This window comes from Chelonoidis abingdonii, chromosome 3 (genome assembly GCF_003597395.2).
Source record: "Chelonoidis abingdonii isolate Lonesome George chromosome 3, CheloAbing_2.0, whole genome shotgun sequence".
Classification (NCBI taxonomy): domain Eukaryota; kingdom Metazoa; phylum Chordata; order Testudines; family Testudinidae; genus Chelonoidis; species Chelonoidis abingdonii.
The window spans coordinates 83,792,336-83,818,748 of record NC_133771.1 but is presented as its reverse complement, the minus strand read 5'-3'; the positions used below and the strand labels follow the sequence as shown (position 1 = coordinate 83,818,748).

The following is a 26,413-nucleotide window of genomic DNA, read 5'->3' as shown; positions in this document are numbered from 1 at the left end:
TTTTATAGGGCTGTGTTATACTAATACTGTAACTTTGAAAAACATTTTAAAGACTGACAACTGCAGTTAAAAATAAAATACAATACAGAATACGGAAAAATTAACCTCATGAATTTAGTCTCAGAAAGGATATTACAGAACTGAAGGGGGTTCAGAGTAGAGCAAGGAAAGGTAAGGGGCATGGAAAAATGTTCATATAAAGAGATAGAAAAGACTTGGATTATTTATTTTAGAAAGGAAATTAATAAAGGGGAATGTGACAAAGCATATGAACTAATGTGAATGATCTAGACAAGGTATATCAGGAGCTTCTGTTGTCTGCATCTCATACCGGTAAGAACAATGTGCCCATTCGATAAAACTGAAATATGGAAAATTCAAAACTAGTAGTAACTAGATTGTGGAACTCTTTGCTACAAGATGTAACTGAGGCCAAGATTTAAAGAGAAAATGTACGTTTGTATGGATAGCAAGAATAGAATTGTTATTAACTATTATAACAAACATTTTCGAAGGGATATTAAACCTCGGGCATCAAGCCTTAAAACAAGCTTCAACTATTATCTTAAAACTTTAATAAAACACAGATTATCCCATATCATCATACCTGAACCATCCTTTTATGCATCTGGGGTAAGCTGTTGGCTCCACTGAAGTCAATGTCAAAACTCCCATTGACTACATTGGAGACAGAATTTTTCCACATGGTGCTGGCCACTGTCAGAGACAGAACACTGAATTGGATAGAAGCAGGTCTGATCCAATATGCAATTCGCAAGCAGCCTTCATTTCACTATAAATTATTTAGTACAAGTTAAAAGTAAATGATAAAAAAAAAAATTTGTATTGCTGTGATATAGTCAGATTTAGTTAGTGCATAGATCACCTTTCATGTAAAGAGGAGAAAGATTTCTCAAACCAAAATGGCAATTAAGAAAAGTTAGCTTTGTTGTTGCATTAGAAGGCTCTGATAAACTAACTTGTTACATTTAATGGGGTTAAAGTGGCCTGAGCCACCGAATAGCTCTTAGTGATTGTTTTGGGGTTTTTTACTTGCAGCAATTAAAGCTCAATTATAATCTCTACTTTTCTTGCATTATTTCAGTTCATATTACTGAATGGGGGATGATTTAAAAATAAATTGATGTAGTCTTTTATGGAGCCAGTACATTGTATATCAGGGATCGGCAACTTTTGGCACGCAGCACGCCAGGGTAAGTTTGTTTTCCTGCCGTGTCCACAGGTTCAGCCGATCATGGCTCCTACTGGCTATGGTTCGCTCTTCCAGGCCAATGGGGGCTGTGGGAAGCTGCGCGGGCCAAGGGATATGCTGACCACCACTTCCCACCGCCCCTATTGGCCTGAAATGGCAAACCATGGCCAGTGGGAGCCACGATCGGTTGAAACTGCAGATGTGGCAGGAAAACAAACCGGCCCGGCCTGCCAGAGTGCTAAAGGTTGCCAATCCCTGTTGTATATCAACTTACCAACACATACGGATTATCTATTTTGCTTAAAAAATTAAAGGCTAGGTCTGCAAGTACCTACATGCAGAACAAAATATTTAATAATGGGTTCTTCAGTCTAGCTGAGAAATTCTAACACAATCCAGTGGCTGGAAGTTGAGCTAGACAAATTCAGACTATAAATAAGGTGTAAATTTTTAACAGTGAAAGTAATTAACTATTGGAACAGTTTGCCAAGGGCTGTGGTGGATTCTCCATCACTGACTATAGTAGATCAGTATTAGGTTTTTTTCCCTAAAAGTTATATTCTAGGAGTTATTTTGGGGAAGTTCTGTGGCCTCTGCAAATAGGAGGTCAGAGTACGTGATCACAATGGTCCAGGCCTTTAAAACTATGACAGTCTCTGTCCTTGATAGCATAGAATCAAGCCTCAGTTCTTTTGGATGTTTTTGAATCCCCAAGTAGGCAATTGGTGGTGATCTTGTATCCTCTACTTTAATAAGGAACCTGATTTTCAGTATGGCAGATGCTGCATCTAAGAAGTTTAATTGATTGGTTAGGTTCTGGACATAGCATAAGTATTGTATATCTGGTTTATTCTTTCCTTCTTTTCTTTCTAGGGTCCTATAAACTTATATAAACATAGTAAAGTGTAAGAGGAAAAGTATTGGAATCTGTCATACAGTCTGTTCCCATCCGCAAATTTATTCAATTCTAAGGTTGTGGTATAAAGTGACAAAATCAAGCCAATTCAGATTTAAAAGCAAACTGCCCTCATTTTACCCAATGAAGCATTTTCAAAAGTTCCTAGGAAAATCAAAGATTTCATGCCACACAAACTTAAAAATTACTTTTTAATGAATATGGATGTCTGATCTTCCTTTGGGTAAATACCAAATGCTGTAAAATAACAATGTATTGGAATTTCATTTCTGAATTGGTAAGTTCGCGGCTGCTATTCATTAAGTATTCAACTCAAGGCTTGTTTGTGATTTTATATGCAGGAATAACTAATACAGTCATTATTGTAGAAGGAGGAAGAAGCTACTGTGCAGTCAGAAGAACTTTATTGTAAAGTATTAAAATAAAATGTTTCTTGTTTAAAGAGTAAGGAATTAATATGAATGATTTGTTTGCTCTTAGGAATTCTTCAATGGGTGAAGCTGATAGACAACTTTGATGCCGAGTATGACTATGTCACCAATGAGGGAACAGTGTTCACTTTCAAGACAAATCTCCATGCTCCAAATTATCGATTAATCAATATTGACTTCAGTGATTCAGATGAATCCAAATGGAAAGTGCTTGTCCCTGAGCATGAAAGAGACGTTCTAGGTAAGAATATAAACCAAGTGAAAGATGTCCTGTTTTGTTTTTTTCCAAGTCAGTCCATTAGTTATTGAAAAGGGCTTGTCTTTTAGACCCCTTTTTTTTTCCTATTTACAGTTATAGGGATTCTTTTGAGTTGATTAAGGCATCAGACTGAGACTTGAGAGATCTAGGTTCAGTTCCTACCTTTGTCGCAGATTTCCTGTGTGACCTTGCTCAAATTCCTTGTTTCTTTGTGCCTCATTTCACTGTCTATAAAATTAGACTAATTTTATCCCCATTTCATGGGGCTTGTGGAGATTGATTTAACATTTGTCAGGCACTTAGATATGTTAACTGGGGCCCTGTAAGCAGACAAAAGTAAGAGCTAGCCTAGCAGTGGTACGGTACACTATAAGCCAGGGGATCAGACTTTGAGACACAGGTTTGATCTGTCGTTCTTGAGCTGAAAGGAATTGGAAGTGCTGAAAGGCAAGGCAAGATTTGATGGCATAAAAGAGGTGGCTAGAGTATTTGATATTTTTTGAATTTTGTTTTTTACGGAAAAGTGAAAGCAGGACCTTCTGATTTTGAATTAAAATAAAGATGCAGTACAATAAATTCCAAAACTTTGCACTAACTCAGGAGTTTTTTTTTAAAATGCACTTATTGTGGGAATTTTTTAGTATTTATGTGTGTGAATTAATTGTAGATATTGTAGAAAATCCTATCCTGATGCATCTTTGTTCCAGTGTTTCAAAGTTTAATACATTTTGGTGCTCTATGCTCCCTACAGTACATTGTGTAATTATACCTAACTAGCATAATAATGACTGTTTGAAAACTACACATTTTTTTTACCAGGTTTTTTGTTCAAATCCCCTCACTGATTTTGTGGAAATGTTCCTGTGTATAGCTTTTTACATTGGTGATGAAATAATAAGAGTCCTGTATACTTACAAAGTGACTGCTATATCCCAGCTAACACAGCCTCCGCTCTCTTCTCTTTCAAAACACTGTTAGATCACTTCTTCCAAGACACCCAGAAGCTGTGAATTCATGAGAAGAATGTTCTAAGAACTCTATGGATGATTGCCTCCTTTGGATTTCCCAGTATATCCAGCAGTCTCTGGACCCACATCCTTGCCATACCCTGGGTTCTGTGTGCCACAAAAGGGCTGTAAAGCTGCTTTAAATTGACAGCTGAGAAATCCCCCAACATGAGGAATCCCTAACTGGCATAGAACCACCTTAACCAGCCCCAAACCACCGTTTCCTATCTCTATTCCTGGTACAGGGATTACTGGGGGGAAGTGAGGAGTGGGGAATGGAGCATGACTGGACTATGCTTTTCCAAGTTATGCTCAAAGTCAAATGGGCCTTTGGCTATCCTAAGGTTTTGGGGTTGCAAAGATGGCAAGCACAGCTTGGTCATACTCAATATTGAGCCCTCTAGGTCTCTCATAGACTCATAGGTCAGAAGGGGCCAATATGATCATCTAGTCTGACCTCCTGCACAAAGCAGGCCACAGAACCCTACCCATCCACTTCTATAACAAACCCCTAACCTATGTCTGAGTTATTGAAGTCTCCAAATTGTGGTTTGAAGACCTCAAGCTGCAGAGAATCCACCAGCAAGCGACCCATGCCCCACGCTGCAGAGGAAGGCGAAAAACCTCCAGGGCCTCTGCCAATCCGCCCTGGAGGAAAATTCCTTCCCGACCCCAAATATGGCAATCAGCTAAACCCTGAGCATGTGGGCAAGACTCACCAGCCAGCACCCAGGAAAGAATTCTCTGCAGTAACTCAGATCCCATCCCATCCAACATCCCCTCACAGACCATTGAGCAGACTTATCTGCTGATAATCCAAGATCAGTTGCCCAAATTAAACTATCCCATCATATCATCCCCTCCATATACTTATCAAGCTTAATCTTAAAGCCAGATAAGTCTTTTGTCCAAATTAAAATATCCCATCATAACATCCCCTCCATATACTTATCAAGCTTAATCTTAAAGCCAGATAAGTCTTTTGCCCCCACTACTTGTCTCTATTTTAGATTGCAAGATCTTTGATGTAGGGAACTCCTTCACCTTTTACTTGTGCCGGGCGGAGTACATTGTCAGTGCTATATGTGTAATAAATAATAGATAGAAGTGACAAATTATCTTCCATTCTGGTCATCTGTTAACTGTTCATCAATCTCTGAAGTTGTATTTAAGTCATAGGTAACAGCAATGTAAAACATGGCTTTGAGTTAAATATATAGCTAAAAGTCTGACAGTGCCCAAATGCTATGGATCTTGGCACTAATAAATTTTGTTAATACTTTTCTGAAATGAAAATCCTGTTCTCTATCTTGATTTTTTTAGTTTTAGCACACGAGGAGTTATGTCACAGTAGATTTCTGCTTCAGCTTTTCCATTCTATAAGCAAAGTCAAATTGAGTATGTGTGTATAGTCATATAATAATTTTAATGCATCAAAAACATCTTTAAGGGATTATATTTGGCAACCTTAACTATTCAAATGGAACTAGGACTTAATTTAGATAACTGAAAGTTTTGGGTGACTGTGGCCTGGATAATCAAAATTTCACTATACCTACATGCAGAGCAGCAATACACAATAATATACAATGTCCAGAGCGGAGCTCCAGTAAATATTTTCAATCTCCTTGGAGTTTTTCTAGCATGTTGGGAGTGTAGGAGGCTCCAAGAAATACTCTGAGAATTTAAGCCGATTTAGCTTTATAGAGATAGCTATGTAAAATAATTGTTACAATGGGTGAGTGGCTTCATTAGATAATGGGGATGAAATATATATTAAAGCCAACACTAAAATGAAATAATCTAAAACAGTTTGATAAAATGTGATGGTACCTATAAATTAAAGGGCTGCATTCCTCTGTGCCAAAGGAACCATAAGTGCTTGTAACAGTCCTGAGACATAGCTCTAAATAAAAGAAATTAACACTAGATTGCCGCTGATGAAACTAGAATCCTTCATTCCTAAAGAGCAAGCTATTGTAGTGAAGAAAGGCCAGCCTGCCATTATGTCATATTGCTTTAATCCTTCCAAAATTTTGTTTGGAAAGACACAATTGTAGCAGAAGGCAGTTAATAATTTATTGCTGTGAAAGCCTTAGAGCCAAGTGAATTTGATTTAATTTGTTGCAAAGATGACATGGTAATAAAACACCTCCTACAAAAGTTATGACTATAAGAATTCAAAGGTTAAATGAGCATTTGCTGCTTAGAGAGACAAGGTGGGTGAGGCAACATCTTTTATTGATCCAACTTCTGTTGGTGAGAGCCACACAGAGCTCTTCCTCTGGTCTGGGAAAAGTACTCACAGCACCACAGCAGATTGTTTAGCGTAAGTAGTAAGCACATATTGTAAGGGACCATTCAAGGCAGAGTGTCCTGTTAACACCTCTGCAGCCATAGAACATAAAGAGGGGTTTAGTGAGTTACAGATTATTGTAATACGCCATAAATCCAGTGTCTCTGTTCAGTCTATGATTTTTAGTGTCTAGAAGAGTAATGAATTTAAGTTTCCAGGCTTGTCTTTTGAGAGTGTTGTGCAGGTTTCCTTTGAGGATGAGGGTGGATAGGTCAGATGTAGTGTGACTGCTTAGTGAAAAGTAATAGGTGATAGAGTGTTTTTGTCTTTTTTTTTTTCATTTTTCTATGTGAGCTCATTCAAGAGCATAGGTATTGCATAGTTTCACCCAGATAGTTATTATCAGGGCATTTAGTGCACTGGATGAAGTACACCACATGTTGTGGTAGGCAAGTGTGGGATCCATGGATCTTGAAAGGTATGTTGTGGGGCGGCAGTGGAGATATGTAGTTTTGCATCTGTTGTTCTGTCAGGGTGCTGCTTTGAATTGGTTTGTCCAGACTCCTGGTCTGTGGGGAGCTTGCTTCTGATTATGAGCGTTGAGAGGTTCTAGGGGATCTGCTTGGTTGTATATAATAGTGATTATGTACCCAGATATAATGAACAGTATTGGAAATCACTTCACAAACATTTTAGCAACTGATGCTTCAAGGTACAAATGTTTTTCTTGCTTAGAATGGAATATGGAAATCTGTAACTCAAAATGCTGCTACGTTTCCATGATCTACTTGTTAGCCAGATCTTCTCCTTTTCTGGATATGAATGTAGTCTGAATTTCATAAAAACAACCACCACGTTATAATGGAAATAGATTTTGTGAGTCAGGATTAATAAATATGAAACTCTGCCAGTGTCCTCCAGTGGCAAAAATTTCTCACAGACTGTAAGGTAATATTTCATACTGCATTTGTAGTGCAGCTAACAGCCTAACTAACAAAAAAAAATACACATACCAAGAGATGAATGAATTTAATTTGCTTTACTGACCCAGTCCTCCAGGTACAGTTGGCTGTGGGCTTTAACTTGTGTTTGACAACCCAGTCCTGCATTACAACTTCAATAAAACTTTGAAAAAACAAATGCATTCTGATAATATGTGGTTGTAAATATGACAGATGTTTAAAAGCATAGAGCGTAAAGAATTATTCATTTGCATTCTTATTTTGAGTCAGTCTCTCCCAAACAGTAAGTGCCGTCAAGGTTTACTTAATTCTGAGTAGGCATTTCACACAAAGTAAAGATAAATTTAGAACTCTAATAAGTGAACAAAGGGGAAAAAAACAAATGACAACCATTTAAAAATGAAAATTGTTAAGTAAGGGCCCCATGACATCTGCATTTGCCATGAGATGCATTCCCACCCATGCTCCCCCAACTGGAAAGCATTTGTGTTGTGTTAGATTTAATTCTCAGAGAGTATAAACCTTGGTAAATATTTATGAATTAATATTAAAGTGCAAGTTTAAAAGATAACAAAGGCAGTATTAAGTGTGCAGAGGTCATTCATCAGAGGGATCTCGGAACAATGTGAGATCTTACATACTACAGAGCTTGTTTAAGAGCAGCAAGGTGAGTTCAGTATGAAGTTTAGATCATCTCCCTCAGGATGGCTGGTAACTGAACCCCTGAGGCCTCACCCCTTCCCCAAAGGCCCCACCCCTACGCTGCCTCTCCCCCTAAAGGCCATACATCCTTCAGTTTGGTGTCTTCTATATTGGGGGAGGGAGGGAGTAAGGAATTAATGTTCCCTTGCCACCAGTGTGGCCACCTCTAAAAAGTGTTTTTTTTTTTTAGTGCATATATTCAAATATATTGTGATAGCTCCCAAAGGCCCTACGCAGGATCATGACCCCATTATGATAAGTGCTGTAAGAACAGATAGGAAGAGAGAATATGCCAGTGAAGCAGGTTATGCTAGATTTTTACTGCTGGGGACTGGCAATAGTATAGTGAGACATGAGGGAAAGGTAAAGATATTAATTTTCACTGGTTGAAATGCATTTTTTTCTTCTCTAGACACTACATATCACTAATTTTCCCCCAAATGCTTGACTGCAGGAGTTTCATGCTATCCTTTTGACAAAGGTATTGTTTATTTTCCTAGGACGATATTCTTGATTTTTGTCAAAATCCTGTTGAATTTATCTGTGATCATAGGGCCTCCCTGCACCTGTCACACAGAGGATTGTTGGAGGAAAGAGTCACGCTGCCTAGGCCTTTGGCATTTCACCAGCAGCAGAGGAAAGGAGAGTAGACAATAAAGCCATGGAATGTATTTCAACCCTTAGTCCAGCGCACAAGTTGTGAAATGGCTTCACTCTACCTCTGCAATGTGCGGAGGAGGATTCCTCCCTTTTGTAGCTCGCCTGGGGCTCAATTACTGGCCCCTAAGCAAAGGCTGTAAGAAGCAGATTTTAGTAAACTTCCAAAGTAGTTATACGCTGCAACTCAAAAGAGAGGGTACAGTTACTTTAAAAACAGTTCCATAGGGCTCCATGTTTTATTATTTGCCAGTGATACTGAATCAGTTGTGCTCGTTTACAGGTGAAACAGTGGTGATTGTTTTATTGTTTTGTTTCTCGCTCCTCCCCTTTACTGATGGCCTTGCAGAAATTCACCATGCACTGTGAGAATAAAGCAAGATGCATTCCATCATGTGCATCTTCACTGCGAATAAAGATTCTACAGGCCAGATTAGGCCCTCAGTTACATCTATGTGATACTGCTGGCTTCAGGTGTAGGATTGCCACCCATCTGTGTTTTAAACCGGACAGTCCATTTTTTGGCTTGTGTGTCCAGCTACCATTTAGGATTGCCAGGTGCCAGGTTTTCAATGGGAAAGTCCAGTCAAAAGGGGACCTTGCAACCCTAAATGGCACCCAGACCAAAAGTCAGGCTACTGCAGGGTCATTGGAGGTGCCAGGTCATTAACCCGCACCAGCCCTGGCTCAGTCGGGGCCACCTCCTACCTGCAGATAGACTCCTTGAGATGATCCAGAAAGCAATGAATGAAGGTGGGGAGAGGAGTGACTGATGGGGGTGGAGCCTTGGGGGAAGAGGTGGAGTCTTGGGAGAAGAGGTGGAGAAGGGATGGGACCTTGGGGGAAGAAGCAGAGACAGGGCAGGGCCTTGGGGGAGGAGATGGAAAAGGGGTGGAACCTCAGGAGAAGGGACAGGGCCTCAGGGGTCCGGTTACAAGCCATTAGAAAGTTGGCAATCCTATTCAGGTGTAACTGGTTGAAACTAAGTAAAAAATTATTTTGGTAATGCACAAACTAGAATAGAGCCCTCTGTTCATTCAGTCATAGATAGATATATTGGTTTTGCAGGGATACCAAGAATAAAGAACAGTCATTAAAGTGAGTAGATAGGACTCTGAGTCTGAAGTTAGCTGTAATGATTTCTAAATTTATATCTTGACCTGGTATTGTGTTTATTGTATGCATATATCGAATTAATTCAATAGCCGGGCTGTCAGAAAATGCCCTCAGAAAGGCAAGGGAGGTTCCTGATATACCCTTCACAGCAAACACTTGAGACTGTGCAAGAACTGTTCACATTGGTGCCCTGGTTTGACCCCTTGCTAGGCCTGCCAACCATGTCTGTCTCGGAGTTACTCAGTCTTCGAGGGAAGGAGGAGTTCAAAGCATCCTGAAATGGTTAAAAGTGAGACAAAGACAAATTCTGGGGGAGACTAAGACCCATCTCCCCAAAGGTTAGGAGTCTGGGGCAAGATAAGCAGTGGGATAAGACAGGCCTTTTGCTGTTTTAAAAAGCCTTATTTTCTTAAGTATGCTTTGTTCCTATCATTAGATAAACAATACTTTTGTTTTAAGAAGGGTGTTTTGGGTCATTGTAATCTACTGGTTGCAGATTCCTGAAGGGAAGGACCAGATTCACTCAGACTTGCTGAGCAAACAGTCAGCACACAGGATACTGTAGCCCAGCACCTGGTCTAAAAGTGGAAGAATTGCATGGTTCCACCTCAAAGAGAGGTAAAAGTCATGGGGCCTGATACCTGTGGGGCTACAATCTGGGAAACTAGAGAGGGGACAGAGGTGCAATGAGTCCAGGGGTGGGCAAACTACAGCCTGCGAGCCAGATCTGACCCACCAGCCATTTTAATCCAGCCTTCGAGCTCCCGTTGGGGAGTGGGGTCTGGGGCTGCTCTGCTCCAGCTGGGGAGCAGATCTGGGGCTATGCGTAGGGGCAGCCAGGGGGTTCTGCACACTGCCCCCGGCCCAGGCACCACCTCTGCAGCTCCCATTGGCTGGGAACCATGGCCAACGGGAGCTGCAGGGACAGCACCTACGGAACTGGGCAGCATGTAGCTGAGTCACCTGGCTGCGCCTCCGCTTAGGAGCTGGAGCGTGGACATGCCGCTGCTTCTGGAATCCTGCCTGTAGCTTGCAACCCTGAGCTACCCTGCCGCCATGAGCTACTCTGCCCTGCACCACAACCCCCTGCCCCAGGCCTGATCCCCCCCCGCCCGCCGAATACCTCGATCCCAGCCCAGAGCACCCTTCTTCACCCCAAACCCTTCATTCCCAGCCCCACCCCAGAACCCACACCCCCAACCAGAGCCCTCAACCCCTCCCACACCCCAACCCCAATTTCATGAGCATTCATGGCCCACCATACAATTTCTATACCCATATGTGGCTTTCGGGCCAAAAAGTTTGCCCACCTCTGAGCTACCCTGTACCTCTGACAGACTCTGAATAGAAATATTGAATGAGTCTATTGAGTAAAAAGATGCTATTTTTATGTAGTCATTTAAGACTTAGGACGCAGATGAGTTATGTTCCTGGTTGTCACAGACTTAAGTGACCTTAAGCAACTCAATTAACATGTTTGTGCCTCAATTTCCCCTCTCCAAAATGAGAATAGCAACACTTCCCTACCTCACAAGGTCTTGTAAGACTTAATTCAGTATTTTAAAGTACTTTTATTTGCTCATGTAGAAGGTTATATACAAGTGAAAAATGTTATTTATTTTATCACTTTTTTTTCTCAGTTTTAAGCCTTGCCCTGTAGGCATCTTTTTTTTTTATGGCAAAGTTTGGTATTAAAATAACCTTTCTGTCATTATTTTGCTGTTAGTATAACACAGATTTCTAATTGCATTTTTTGTTTAAATTCTCTATAAAGAACCCTTCCAAACCTCTGGGCATTTCCCAATCAATATAAAACTTAAATGCAATGTGTAAAAAAGTTTGTACATTCTTGCAGAGCTTGCTTGTTCAATGCTTTTAAGTATATAATGCCTTGCAATGGAGAGACAAGATCTGAAAACTAAAAACTCTATAATCAAATATATTCCTATAAAAGTAAGATTATAGCAAAACTAGGTCAGAGAACAAAATCAAACTTCGAAATCAGAATCACAAAATAGTTGATCCTGATGAGAAGGGATTGTTATCTCTGTGAGTAGTAACTATATATGTTTTTTCCAACTATCAGGAGACTTATGCATTCCATTACTTTCGTGTTGTCTTTAAAAATATCCATGATTTTTTACGCTGGGGAGTTCTGCATGCATATTGAAAGTGGGTGAGTGAATGGATGCATGAATATTCTTGAGGAACAGTTGCACAGACTTTGTTCAGAACCTTAAGAAAATACACTGTGAATTGCACAGAAGGTTAGTAGGGAGCAGGGAATTGGCAGCTACCCAAAGGACCAGATTGGTGAGCTTGTAGTAGAAACCATTTAGTAGCTGGGGGTGTGGCTTAGCCCCAGAGTTTCCTAGCAACAACTCTGAGCTGCTCACACAACCAGAGCATGCTCAGACCAAGAGACAGTCCATGAATCACAGTCAGGAGGAGATGTTCTAGTCCAGAAGCACATCTTTGACTGAAATCTTTATCTGACTTTTCATGACCAGGGCTACCACAGGTCCATCTTGGCTTTTTTCTCAAGAGATACCATGGCAAACCTGCACCAGTCATGATTGACCAAGGAGTAGCCCTGGGTTTCTCGAGAGGCTTAGTTCCCCAGTGTTTGCAGCTTCAGAACAACTTTGCACATTTTTCCTCTCACGTGTATGGCAATATGGGTTGCAACTGACCTGAAATGTTAGGATCTTATTCATAGATTCAAGGACTGGAAGGGACCTCGAGAGGTCATCGAGTCCAGTCCCCTGCCCTCATGGCAGGACCGAATACTGTCTAGACCATCCCTGATAGACATTTATCTAACCTACTCTTAAATATCTCCAGAGATGGAGATTCCGCAACCTCCCTAGGCCAATTTATTCCAGTGTCCAACCACCCTGACAGCTAGGAACTTTTTCCTAACGTCAACCTAAATCTCCCTTGCTGCAATTTAAGCCCATTGCTTCTATTCTATCATTACAGGCTAGGTGAACAAGTTTTCTCCCTCCTCCTGATGACACCCTTTTAGATACCTGAAAACTGCTATCATGTCCCCTCTCAGTCTTCTCTTTTCCAAACTAAATAAACCCAATTCTTTCAGCCTTCCTTCGTAGGTCATGTTCTCAACACCTTTAATCTTATTTTAGGGTGTCCTTTGCCTCCTTTTTATGTGTTTGTTAGATATGGCCATTTATAATATATATCTACAGTGAGTAATGCTTTATTCTGTAAACTGTTAATATTGTCTTTGCAGGTCTTCCTACACATAAATAATTCTAGGTTTATTGTAGTGGGGGAAGGTGTTATTTTCTATGAGTTCTAAAAACATGACTGTTGATCTGAAATGTGGACTAACTCACATGGCAGAAGAAGGGAAAATTGCACACTAGCAGCTGTCTTTGAACTCGAGCTTTGAAGCTCCATCAAAATGTATCCCTTATTAATGGGGTTGACACATGTGCTTGCTCAGGAAGTGAGTTTGATGTTTCCTCTTAGGAAATATTTGCACATGGATCTTGTCTTCGTTTTGGTTCTCTCTTCTCCTCCACCAGTGATTCAGCATAAGAATGTCAATATGCATCTGTACAGTTGGATTGCTTTACATGATATGTCTAGCACTGCAAAAATAAAAGGTCAGCACTAATTTCAATACCTTAAGTTTTCAGGATGGGTTTTTGACATGAAGGAATTCAACATTCTGTACCATAAACCAAATTAAAATTATTAGGAGGGAAAATTATCCTTGACCTCAGTGAAATCCATTGTTCTAAAGGGACTCTCTTTTGGGGAAAATATTAACACATATTTATAAAAATATGGTCTGACAATCTCTTCTAAAATGGAATGATTGACACATTTCTGAGCTCCCAGGCATTATTCATGACTAAAATTCTACTCTAAGCTTCTCTCCAAAGCCTAGAAAAAAACAGCTCAGTATTGAAAACCCCTTGTAAATTGGTTGTAACAAAATCCACACAAACCCCAATGTACAGGCAGTATGTAGAGTTGCAACACAACTCCTCTGGGCTCTATGTATCCACTCTTACAGCTCACTTCTAATAGTTCCCTCACCTTGCGTAACCATTCCCGCCCCCAAAGTGGAAGACACAACTTTGCACTTCGGGAGAATTTCATCTAAGGAAAACAGCATTCAGTATCATAACAGCAAATTCAGTTCTAGGACCATTTGCACCAGTGTTATAAAATGTGGTTTGTACTGGTTTGTTTAAAAAGTCCATAACCGGCATTATCTTTTTCTTTTAGCTGTAACATACACATTTGTGTGAATGTTAATAAATATGTGCCAGAGAATATTATGATGGCTACATACTGATTAAAAAGGAAACTTTCTGTATATGCAGTCAAGACTCTAGATGTTTCTTTGAGGTGGAAAGAAACCAATTAAAGCATTCTGGATACGTGCTTGCAGTGTCAGCAGAGGAGGTGAGGTTGTGGGCTTGACTACAAAGTACAATAGTGTCTTGTGTCTCCAATTCTCAAAACAGGATTAGAGTACAGAGAAATTCAGTTCATGGTTTTATATAGATAAATGGCTATTATTAACAATTCAGCATTATTTTAGTTTGATAATTTAGCACTTCACTTAATTGTAGGCTCTTTACTGTTTTAAGTCTGGTTAATTTTTTCTTTCTTTCTGTACTTGTATAGCCCATACTAGTGTTTATTTTCTGTAACTATGTTATTGGGGAGACTTTCAGAAGCGCTCTATACATTTGAGTATAAGTCCAGTTGGCCTTCCATGGGACTTGTGCTCCTCAGGCACTTTTGAAAATACTCTTTCCCTCTCCTCTCCTCTCCCCTCCTTCTTGTTATCTGTTTTCTCCACCTTGTGGAGATTATTTATGACCACATAATATACTGAAGGGGTGGATAAGAGCTAATATCACCACCTTCAAAGCATGCTCCACAGTATTTGTAAGAGGTATCAGTGGAAACTAGATGCCTTTGCCCTGAAAAATTGAAGTGATCTTTAAGGAAAGGGAAATACAGTGGAAGTGAACATTTAATTAATTTTAACCTGTATTGAAAGGATCCATCAAATTACATTGTGTAGCCAACTAATCAGTGAGGAATCAGTGATTGTCACAATTATATTTTAAAATGGAGAGCTTTCACTTGATATTTTTGATGGGGAGTAAGTATTTTCATAAAGAGGAGACCTAAATAAATACTTTTTCATACACGTTACGGGTTGTAACCAGTTCTGAGGTTAATACAGCTTTAAGATGCAGAACATTTTTAATGTAAAATTTGAGAATTTTCTAGTTATAGAAGTACTTTGTCTACTGGGAACACAAATTGCACTTCTGCAGCCCATATTTGTACTGTCTGACAATTACTTGTGTTGCCAGAAGTAGAATATTGCCATTATTGCATCTATGCTTTTTTCTTGTTAATATTTTTATTAATAAACCAAAGTTATAAAATAAACTAAAACCAATTTGAACTTTGGCATCTTGCAAATTCTACAGTTTTATTCAAACTGCCTATTGTACATAGGAACCATATAAAAAGTGGCTATATAATAATGTAGTATTTCTTATTTTAGTTAGAGCTAGGTATGATGTTATAACTTGAAATGCATAATAAGATGTAAGAAATTAAAATGTAAAACTATATTTCATTATCTGTCCTCACTTATAAGATTTATTCCACACCATAGCAATGATTATATAGCAACTACTATTTTATAAAGAGTGCCATACTTATCTGTTACAGTATCTTATCATAGCAGGTCATGGCTCCATGATTAAAATACCAGTTAGTATTCCAGTATAAAGGGTTTGGCCTGAAAGTTGCCAGGTTTACGTTAAAAAAAACAGAATTTTTTCCCCAAAAAATCTGAAGAAAATGGGTCAATCGCTTGAGTTGCATATGTAATGTTTAAAATAACATAACTATAAAAATTTAAACTAGTGTCAAATTTTCATTGGCCCTTCAGGAAAGAGGATGAGGGGAAGGTGATGACTCTGTACAGTCATTAGGATTCAAAGGTGAGCAGGAGTCAGAGTGTCACAGCAGTGGAAGGACAGATCTGACCTATATAAGGAAAAGAAACAGTTATGGACAAATTAGTTTTGACCTACAATTCTGAGAGTTTGTTATCCTTATCTAAAATTATGATGATGAGGAAGAGCATAACATATCTTGGAACTTTTGTTCTGAAAATTGGATCTGCAAACATGTTTTTAGTCTGTATTCAGCTTTGCTCTGGTTGGTTTAAAAAGAACCCTGAATTCTGATAGAGAGTTTAAACCCAGGATAACCTGTAAGATGGGTCTTTGGTCTTTGTCATATTTTAGTCGGTTTTGTTTTGCTTGCCTTGTTTCTGTGTTGATTTTCATTGTTTTCTGTTTTTAGTTATTCAGTAGAATCTTAGAGTTACAAACACCTTGGGAATGGAGGTTGTCCATAACTATGAAATGTTCATAACTCCAAAACAAAAAGTTATGGCTGTTCTTTCAAAAGTTTATAACTGAACATTGACTTAATACAGCTTTGAAACTATAATATGCAGAAGAAAAATGCTGCTTTCCTTTTTTTTTTTTTTTTTTTTTTTACTAGTTTACATTTAACACAGTATTGTATTTGCATTTGTTTTTTTGTCTGTGCTGCTGTCTGAGTGTGTACTTCCAGTTCCAAATGCAGTGTGTGGTTGACTGGTCAGTTCGTAACTCTGGTGTTCTTAACTCTGAGGTTCTACTGTAGGAGCAAAAACTATTGGTCATGATGCTGCTTGGGTGTAACAATATACCCTTAGGCAATCCTAGCTCTAGCCTTTGTCTGCTCATTTAATGGCATCTCTGCAGTTTCTTGCAACCAGGAGCCAGGAGAAAACTTTGTTCAACAGTTGGACCTTGGCTGTGATCCAGCCCTCCAACCTGACCTAAATGAACCAGATTCTCTTCCTGTCAGGGAAAGAAGCCACAGTTTTGGCCTGTGTCCAACCCGAATGTGGGTTCGGTAAAGTTCTTTTGATCCAGTGAGGAAAAAGACCGAGACCAGACAAGATGGAAACTTAAACACCACGTGGCCTTTTATTAACTGGTAGAAAAAACACAACTTGGGCTGGGGAGGAGCGCTTCTACCAACTAACAGAAACAAGCTATTTACATGCATAAACACTCGACCGAACACTTCATAACCTACTAACAGCACTATGAGTATGAGAAAACTGTACACAATCCTAGGACAAACTATTTACATTTATTAACATCAAAATCAACTGCTTGAAGGTAAACGAATACACCAATTAAATGAATTGTGGGCGCTCTTAACCAAATATTATTATTATAGACATTAAATTGAACTTAATAGCAATTCTTACAATAACTCAGTTTTGGTACCATATACATAGAACTTTATGACAGACAGCAGCACATATAGTGGTATACCAAATAAGGGAAAAAGCAAGGGAGAGGTTAGGCAAAGCACAGACAGTTAGCACAGACAGTTAGTGAGCGAGTACCGTATTCCAGGCGCAGCTGACCAGCAGAACAGACACCAGAAGCATATCGAATCCGTGGAAATAAATAAGCAATCCATAACAATCCGTAGAAATCCGTAGAAAATACCGTTGCTAAATAATAAATCCGTGGAAAAACCATAAAATTAATAAAACACACGACACGAGCCGGCTATATCCGGAGGACTGAAGGGTTGATCAGGTCCTTCAGTCAGTTAACGGATACTCCTACAGACCCTGGCTTGAGGCATGGTTTTATTCCAGGGACTGTTTTACACCTGGCGGAATTTGATAGGTCCCTAGCTCCCCCACCCTCCAGGTTCCGAGCTGTTGCCCCCTACGTGGGCAGATTTTGCACACGGCACACTGGAAGCTGCTCGAAGCTGCACCCAGCACACTAGCATAGGTTTGCACACAACCCTAATCCGACCCTTTGAACTGCATTACGATTAGTCAGACTGGGCCCCTTTGCACAAGGCACGCTGGTGTTATGCACACAGCACTAACCTGACCCTTGGATTGCTGGGCAGAAGAGCAGGAGACTGCACACGGCCCTAGCCTAACCTCTAGGTGACCAGGTAGAAAGGCGGGAATCTGCACACAGCCCTCTAAGGTTGCACACAGTACTAGTGTGACCCCTAGATGGCTGACAATTGGCCATACAGACGCCATCTTAGGCCAGAGGCCTTTGGGCTGTGACAGCCTGAAGAAGACAAGAATTGTTATCCACTTATCACCTGACAAGAGAAAGGAGAACTTATTTTATATTTTCCCCTCATCTCCTTTCTTATCCTTTACCTCTGTATCTATTTTGTCAAAATTTGGTTGAGGAAGTTGACTTGGCAAAGGAACAACTGTGAGTAAGTGAAAATGTTTTAGTTAGTTGCCAGCTAAGTAACCCTTTTCCTAAATGACAGAATTACTTAACGCGAAGCTGTTTTCTATAAGCTGAATTTTTCCCTTATGTGTAGGTTAATAAAGAAAGGCTTATTATGTGGTTAATAGGGATCTAAAGCCTAGGACATGAGAGAAATCCCAGGCATTTTAGTACATACTAAGAATGGTGTGCACCAAGCAACATCTAATCTGTAAGCCAAGGCACAGCATCCAAGTACCCAGGTGAATGCTACATGATAATATGTGTTGTGGGAAAATTGGCACCATAAAGAGCTCATAAGCTCCCCGGGATAGGGTATGGTACGGTAGAATCAGGTACCTCACGGACAGAGCTGGTCGAAGATTTTCCAACAGACCAGTTTTCTGTCAGAAAATGCTGATTCAATTAAGGCAAAATATTCTACATGGTTACTAGCCCAGAAATTTTAGAAAATTCCATTTAGGTTCTTCTGAAACTGAATGTTTCAAAATTTCAATCCTGTGGAAAATTTTGCATTTCTGATTTTGTTCCAATTTAGAATGAAAATTCTTTCAGAAATGCAAAATTTTCCATGGGATGAAAATTCAGTTCCTGCCCAGCTATCTTCCCTATCTGGGAAATCCTAAACTCTGTACTGGCCTTATATTAGCTTTAAAAAACTGACACACACATGCTTGCTCAGAAATTAACTTTGATATTCTGATGATATCTAGAGGCCTCAGCCAGATTGGTACTCGTTATTATATGCACTGTACAACCATGATAAATGACGGTCCTTGCCTCTGAGAATTTTCAATCTGAAAGCCGGTACATATAAGCAGTCTGTGTATGTCCCCATAAGAGGTGAATGAACTGCAGTGTGGTCTGTTAGTTACATATTGTAGTTCAGTGAGGATTTGTGAAGTTTTGTAGCTAAAGGTTGGAAATGTAGGTGGTGTATGCTGGTTGGTTGTAAGAGGATTTCTGGTTCATGATTAGACTCATTGGAAGGGGTAGAGTTAAAGTTTGGGGGTGGGGTATAGCTCAGTGGTTTGAGCATTGGCCTGCTAAACCCAGGATTGTGAATTCAGTCCTTGAGGGGGCTACTCAGGGATGTCAGGGAAAAAGGCCCCTAGTCTCTTATTACTCCTAACAACTACTAGCATTAACAGGAGGCCTAATGGAAGTTTCCTAACAACCCGACTAAATGCAGACAGTCTGCTTCAATCACTATTTGATAAAAATAGATGCATGTACTAACGACATATTAATAAGGATAGAGAAGACAATTTATCAGCATATAAGCCATCTGGCCGGAATTGGGGAACTAGACACAGGTCACAAGGACCCCAAATAGGCCCACATAGCTTGCCAAACAAAAACCGCAAGTAGGGGTATCTGAACAGTCAAGGCCGCCTGACTGTCAGGGGACTGTCTATACGGAAATGAAACACAGTACGCTTGCATTTTTAAGAGGTTATAGGAGTTTGTGTATCAAAAAAGGCAATTACCTAATTGTTTATGAAATATAGAACCATAAAAGGTATAACAAATGATTTAATGAAATATGCTAATTTGCGGTTTGTAGCTATATAAGCTGGAGCAGAAACATGATCAAGAGACCAGCCCATCCCTTGCATGAGAGAACGCTGACCTCCACTTGTGCACAGGTGTATACTCAATAAAGGTGCCTCAGGCTGTCTGATCAAAGTACAGAGGTGGTCTTCTTTTCCCCAACAGGGATCTAGGGCAAAATCAGTACTTGGTCCTGCAAGTGAGGGCAGGGGTCCCTTCCAGTTCTATGAGAGAGGTTTTTTTCAATCTACAATGTAATATTTTATACTTGTACATTTTAAGATTATATGAAGTGTGAAGATGTGTGAATATTTATTTATTTGCATCTAAATGCTTAGGTTTTTCTTTTTCTAATGGCATTGCTTGATATATTTTAACTAATACTAAAGTAACAGCGTTAACTAAAAATTAGCTCTTGTCCTTTAATCTGTATACTTCAAAATAGCTTCTCTTCATACTTAAAGGTTTAGTACTTATCAATATTAAGTATTAATCATCTGAAAAAGAAGTATATAATCTTTGTCTTAACTTCATAACATTAGTGTTCTCAGAACACTAGCTTGGGACTCCATGGATTCCATTAGGCATCTTTAATCACAATGGAGTAGTTCTTATTCATAAGAATAGTCTACTGAATCCTTTAAAAGATACAAAAATGGCAGTGTACTGTACATGGCTGTTCGCCTTTTCATTCTCATAAATTTTGTTTGCACAAAAGCTATGGTTTATTTTTCAGTGTCGTATGCTTCCATAAATAATTTCCCTGATATATTTTTGACAGAAAGATTACCCTTTTATGAAGAAAACGTTGTAAATTTTGTCAATATAGCTTTGAAACACTGGACGTACAATAGCAACATGAACCATTAAACACTGATACAGAAACATCTTTTAGTTTGTGTACGTTAATTGCAAGGGGTTTGAAAAAGTATTTGTTAGAATGTATGTTCTGAGAATGTAAGTCTTATGAATATTACAGCTCTTTCCTGGCATCTTGTCTTTCATATTTATATGTAACTTTGCTGATATTTTGAAGAACTGTTCATTTTCACAGCTGCAAGGAAACTTTTGAAGCTTACAGAATTTTAATCAGATATATGCCATAAGAGTTTTTGTGTGTGTTTTTAAAGCTATTTTTAAGGTTAGTTATATTTAATTATTTTGTTCCCACAGTAGTTTCAGAAGTTTATTTCACTTTACTTTTTTTCTTTTACCCCTTTTACAGAATGGGTTGCTTGTGTTAGGTCCAACTTCCTGGTTTTGTGTTACCTGCATGATGTGAAGAATGTTCTACAACTTCATGATCTAGCCACTGGCACACATCTCAAGACTTTTCCTTTGGAAGTCGGCAGCATTGTGGGATATAGTGGCCGAAAAAAGGACACACAAATATTTTATCAGTTTATGTCCTTTTTATCTCCAGGTAAGGTTGTTTATTTCCTCAGGTGTTACCCCTTTTACAGGGACCTGCCCAATGAATCTTTAATTTAGGAGGTACTGTACACATAATGAGACTGAATTTTGGTTTGATCTTTAGAGACCTAGAAAAAGGTGCTCTTCCCTAAACAATGTGTAGTTGTTTGGACTGTGCATTTAAAATATATTAATGGAGAAGACTTTTAGATCTCTTGGATCTACAGTGAGTTAATACGTTGGAGATCTGGGTTCAGAAATGACTGAATATTACAAAGAGTTCTATGGAAGACTGCAGCTTCTTGCTCATTCTGTCCTCCTAAAGAAGGAAATTAGTGTTGCTTTCATAGCACCGGTTAGAGGCTGTACGAAGTGCTTTGAGCAAAACGGCACGATCATCGAAAAGTGGGCTAGATAATACCTTTTGGCTTATTCTCAAAGTGGGGTACTAAGCTATGAAATCTAGCCTTCTCCATAGCGACTGCCTCAATCAGCCATCAATAATTTTATAACAGGTATCGTAGATCATCTGTGCTAAATGTAGGGAAATATTAAGGTGTATTTCTTTCAAGAGCAAATCTGAAAGGGCCTGCTCTATAGTTAAATTCAAGTGAAAGCTATGGACTGATGGTTTTTTTCCCCAAAAGGTATCAAGCACTCACAACTTCCATCAAAGTGCTCATCATCTCTGAAAATTAGGTCATTAGTGCAACCCAGAAAATGAACAGTTTGATGCTAAAACAAGGGTATACTTTCCCATCATATATAGAAGAGCAAGCAATATTTATCTGCTTTGTACGGTCCATGACGTGCTACTGATCCAAACTTCTTTCTTCTGAATAACAAAATATCAAGTAGCGGGATCTGGAGAAACTGTTAAAATTCATCATTTTACATTTATCCCAGTTTCTGCTCTGCAGTTCTTGTTGAAGTAATACATTGGAGCACCCAGTGACATTCTGATTCTCTCTCACTAGTGGCAGTTTACAGTTGGACACACAGAACTTATTCCAAAAACAGTTTGTGTGTGTGACAGGCCCTACACTCCACTGTGCTACGGAGACCCTCCAGTCACTGTCTAGAGTTCTGGCTTTTAGAGGTATTGAGCGCACATAACTCTGATTGACTGAAAAGGGAGCTATGAGTGCTCAGTAAACCAGGCCCTATGCAAACTAATTAATCTAACAGTGTCCACAGAGTGATATAAACACATCATGCAGCCACACACATTCTGTTGTTAGTGAGTTTTCTTGATTACCCAAAAGTCAAGCGGAAGTTAATCCCTGGATTAGTAAAATAGGTGGAAGGGGGAGGACCAAGGTCCCTAGAAAATTACTGATGCATTCTAAAGCAAACTTACTGGCTAAAAACTGATCATGGAGGTCTTAGCTTCCAAACTTCAACTATATTTTTTCTATAAGTGGTCCTTGCTATATATTCCAAATTTTAACCATGAAGTATAACCCAGACAATGCATGTGCTACAATAGAAGAAAATGTGCAAGCAGTTTTTTGGGAGGGAGTGGTGTTCATTAGCCTGGGAGGAAGTCATGCACTGACCTTTTCATTTTAAAAAACCCCCCAAAATATCTGGGATGGAGCATGGCTTGTTTGGATAGGATTACTTTCTAAGTGTGCTTCCCCCAATCCTCATACCCTGAAAAATACCCTTTTCATTTTGTCATCCAAACTCTCCCTACATTTTACACTAGAGTAAGAAAATTAATCTACAAAATATAAAATATTTTCTTAAAATAAGTTTGTGTTCCCCCCCCCCGTTTCAAGTATAAAAAGAGAGGCAGGGAAGACTATATATCCAGATTGGAACTGGTCTGAATATATGCTCTCAACATGAGTGGCAGTGTTGTGAATGTTGATAATTGAGTGTGGAGCCAGAAAGGAAAAACCCCACCAGCTTCAACCAGAAAGATCATGCAAGTAAAATCTTGAGTTACCTCAACAGACTGCAGAACAAGGCTGTGCATAAAGGTTTAGCTATGTAAACTAAATAATTGCTGGATAAGATGGGGAAGAATGATGAGTGCAGAATGGGATGGCTCATCGTGAGTGCTAATAAAAGCAAAAGTCCCTAAAGGACTGTAAGCTTCTTTCAAGCAAAACCATCTGCCCAGTTATTTCTGCAAGATGCCGGAGTTACCTTGTGAAATAAACAGCCTTTTTGTCCCAATGTATAATGAAAGGGTTCAAAGTAGGTGCAAAATTGTTCATAATAATAGCCAGAGAGACTAGGAGAGAAGTATGGCTAGTTTGGGGTTTTGTAAGAAAATTATATAATTTAAGGGAGGGGGTAGATTTCTTACTGCTTTTCCTTTTCTGAGCTCCCTGCTGTTTAAATGGTCCCTGCTTTTTTACTACTTCTACTACATATTAATACAGTATGATGTTTAGGGTAGGAGAAGCAACTTGGGTTAAAAAATAGTTAGATTTTCTTACTGCTACTTAAATCATAGGTTTCTGTCCTTTAATCAGCTGATATAACTAAGTCTTGTATTTTTCCTCTTTGCTGATAGGTAAGGAGATCTGGTACTGAATGTGTGTTAGATGCAAACTCACTTTGTATTAATGTACCGTGTTGAGAGCACAAGGGAATCTGCAGGCTGGCTATGTGCATCTTATTTTTGGCAATGTTGTCAAGTCAGTCAGTATACCGATAGACGGGCAATTTGAGCTGACCTTACTTTTGTTCTATTTATTGGCTCTCTACTACATTTGCACTCTCAGCCTCTGCTGTTTATACTCTGACACTGAATGTTTCTCTCAGCGGTGATGGTATTGTACCTATTAGAGAGGAGAAATCTTTAGGAAAAAAAAGTGGTAAGTTTTGGTACTTCCATACAATCCAGTAAACAGAATCTAAACCTTGTTCTCTCACTCCATCACCCTCACACTGTGTTTTCCTCTTTAATCTTAATTTATCTAAATTTGAAAGGGCAGTGGTCCACTTGATCAGAAAAAGCCCTATCCTAGGTCTGTCACCGATCCTGAATTTTTTTCCAGATTTTGACAGAATGATCCTCTGTCCTGCAAGCCTATGTTAAGGATATTGACTGCTGGCTGTTGAAATTATGTTTATTTGTATCACACTAGGATTCCCAACCAAGTCTGAGGCCCCATTGTGGTAGGAACTGTACAGACGTATGTTAAGACTCTGTCCTGATGAGCATACAGTATGACTAGACGAGACAAAGAGTGAGAGAGAAGAAGCACTGTAATCCCAATTTTACATCTGAGGAACAAAGGCACAGAGAGACAAAGTGATTGTCCAAGACCACACAGGAAATTTGGGAATTGAACCCTGATCGCTTGCATTGCAGTCCAGTTCCTTGGTCACAAGACTGTCCTTATCCTTTCCTACGAGCTGACCACCTTGGAAACCATTGGGGAAGAATGTATCTTTCTCAGGAATTGTAGAGAACAGAATGGGGGCAGAGAGTTTAAACACATGGTTAAGTATTTGCAGGATTGGATCCTAGAAAAGGAAACTACAGGTTAAAAGCCAGATCCTGCCTGGCCCTTACACTGGTGCACAGTGACTTTTCCTCCATGTTCCCCTATGGGAAGGGCTAGGTAAAGAGGAAATGGGTGCATGGCTCTGCCTACTCCATAAATATGCAGTGGATAGAGAGGTGCTCCCCATAAAGGGGCATTTCAGCAGGTATGCTGTCACTGGGCGATGAATGTTCCAGAAGACCGCCTGCTTCCCTGAGAAGTGTCTCCGTTGCCTCAGGCAGTGCGGCTCTGCCTCAATCACACCCTTAAAAACGAGTTTAAGTCTAGCTGCTTCATCGTGGTCATGTGCTTAAGCATGTGACTAATTTTACTCATATGAGTAGTCCCACTTATTTAATTGAGCATACTCAAATGAGTAAAATTATTCACGTTTAAGTGTTTGCAGGATCAGGCCCTAAGTGTTAGACTAAATTCTGTTCAACTACATTGGTATAATCTGTATTAACCCACCATGGTTCCAAGTAGACTCCTCAATCTTTCCATTATCTGAATTCTGTTGGGTTTATCATTCTTACTAAATGCAAAGCAGCTTAATTTTTTTTCCTTTTATTTAGTTTGATTGTGGGAATTCTAACGTCAAATGCTTAGTATGGGCAGCAGTAATTGTTCTTTGCATATAGAAAGGCTCTGCATTCTTCAGTGAAGAAGTGCATGTCAGTTATTAAGTGTAAGAATGTATCAAGGCTGTTTCTTTACGCTACTGGGTAACTTTACCATCGTTACAGTCTTTCATGTTTTTGAATCCAATGTCTTTTTAATGATGTCTGTGCACTTAATTGACAAATTTGACCTCTGTTTCAGGTATTATTTATCACTGTGATCTGACAAAAGAAGAACTGGAGCCAAGAGTTTTCCGGGAGGTGACTGTGAAAGGATTTGATCCTTCGGTTTATCAGACAGTTCAGGTAATAACAAAAACATGAATTTTTCTACCTTGTTTTAATCACTTGCGAAGCAGGCTAACAAAAGCTGCATTTAAATGAGAGTAAGATCGCTTTCAAGCAACTCCTGTGTAGTTTTCAATATCAGAGGTTGTAGAGTTTTGAGGCAGGACTAATGGGCTTTTTTGGATAAGTTTAGCATGTGCCATGCCATGTAACTAAGAGGCAAACACAAGCATGCATCTTCTCATGTGAATTTTAAAGGTACAGTAATGTTTTGCATCAGTCTCAGTGATGTAATTGCTTTCCATATTCTGTGCAGTTCTTCCTCTTTACTTAGTACAGTCATCCATGTAAACTCTTTTGATCGGGAACTATTTTGTTTTTATTTGTACAGCACCTAGCACAATGGGGTCCTAGGCATTAATACATTACAAATCATAAATAGATGTGTACAACATTTGGATTCTGACAAGCTAATTCCTAAAGCTCCAAAATAAGAGTGGCCATTCCAAGTCAGACTAATGGTCCATCTAGACCAGTAACCTCTCTCTGACTGTGGCCAGTGCCAGATGCTTCAGAGTGACTGAACAGAACAGGGCAGTTATCGAGTGATCCATCCCCTGTTGTCCAGTCCCAGCTTCTGGCAGTCAGAGGTTTAGGGACACCCAGAGCATGGGGTTGCATCCCTGACCATCTTGGCTAAAAGCTATTGATGAATCCATCTTCTATTAACTTATCTGGTTCTTTTTTTTGAAGCTGGTTATTCTTTTGGCCTTCACAACATCCCCTGCCAATAAGTTCCACAGGTTGACTGTGTGTTGTGTGAAGAAGTACTTCCTTATGTTTGTTTTAAACCTGCTGCCTATTAATTTCATCAGGTGATTCTAGTTCTTGTGTTACATGAAGGGATAAAAAACATTTCCTTACTTGCATTCCCATACCATTCATGATTCTGTAGATCTCTATCATCTCTCCCACCACCACCCCACATTAGTTATCTCCTTTTTTAAGCTGACCAGTCCAAGTCTTTTTAATCTTTCCTCATGTGGAAGCTGTTCCATACCCCTAATCAGTTTTGTTGCCCTTCTCTGTCCTTTTTCCATACTAATA

General features: G+C 39.4%; 1 protein-coding gene across 1 annotated transcript in view; it reads left to right on the top strand.

The window, feature by feature from the left end:
• PREP (prolyl endopeptidase) overlaps positions 1–26,413 on the top strand; it is a 168,325-nt gene that overhangs the window by 85,878 nt on the left and 56,034 nt on the right. Inside the window, exons 8-10 of the mRNA XM_032783579.1 lie at positions 2,610–2,801; positions 20,702–20,899; positions 25,221–25,324. Coding sequence (XP_032639470.1) covers positions 2,610–2,801; positions 20,702–20,899; positions 25,221–25,324 — 494 coding nt within the window. The remainder of the gene's footprint in view (positions 1–2,609; positions 2,802–20,701; positions 20,900–25,220; positions 25,325–26,413) is intronic.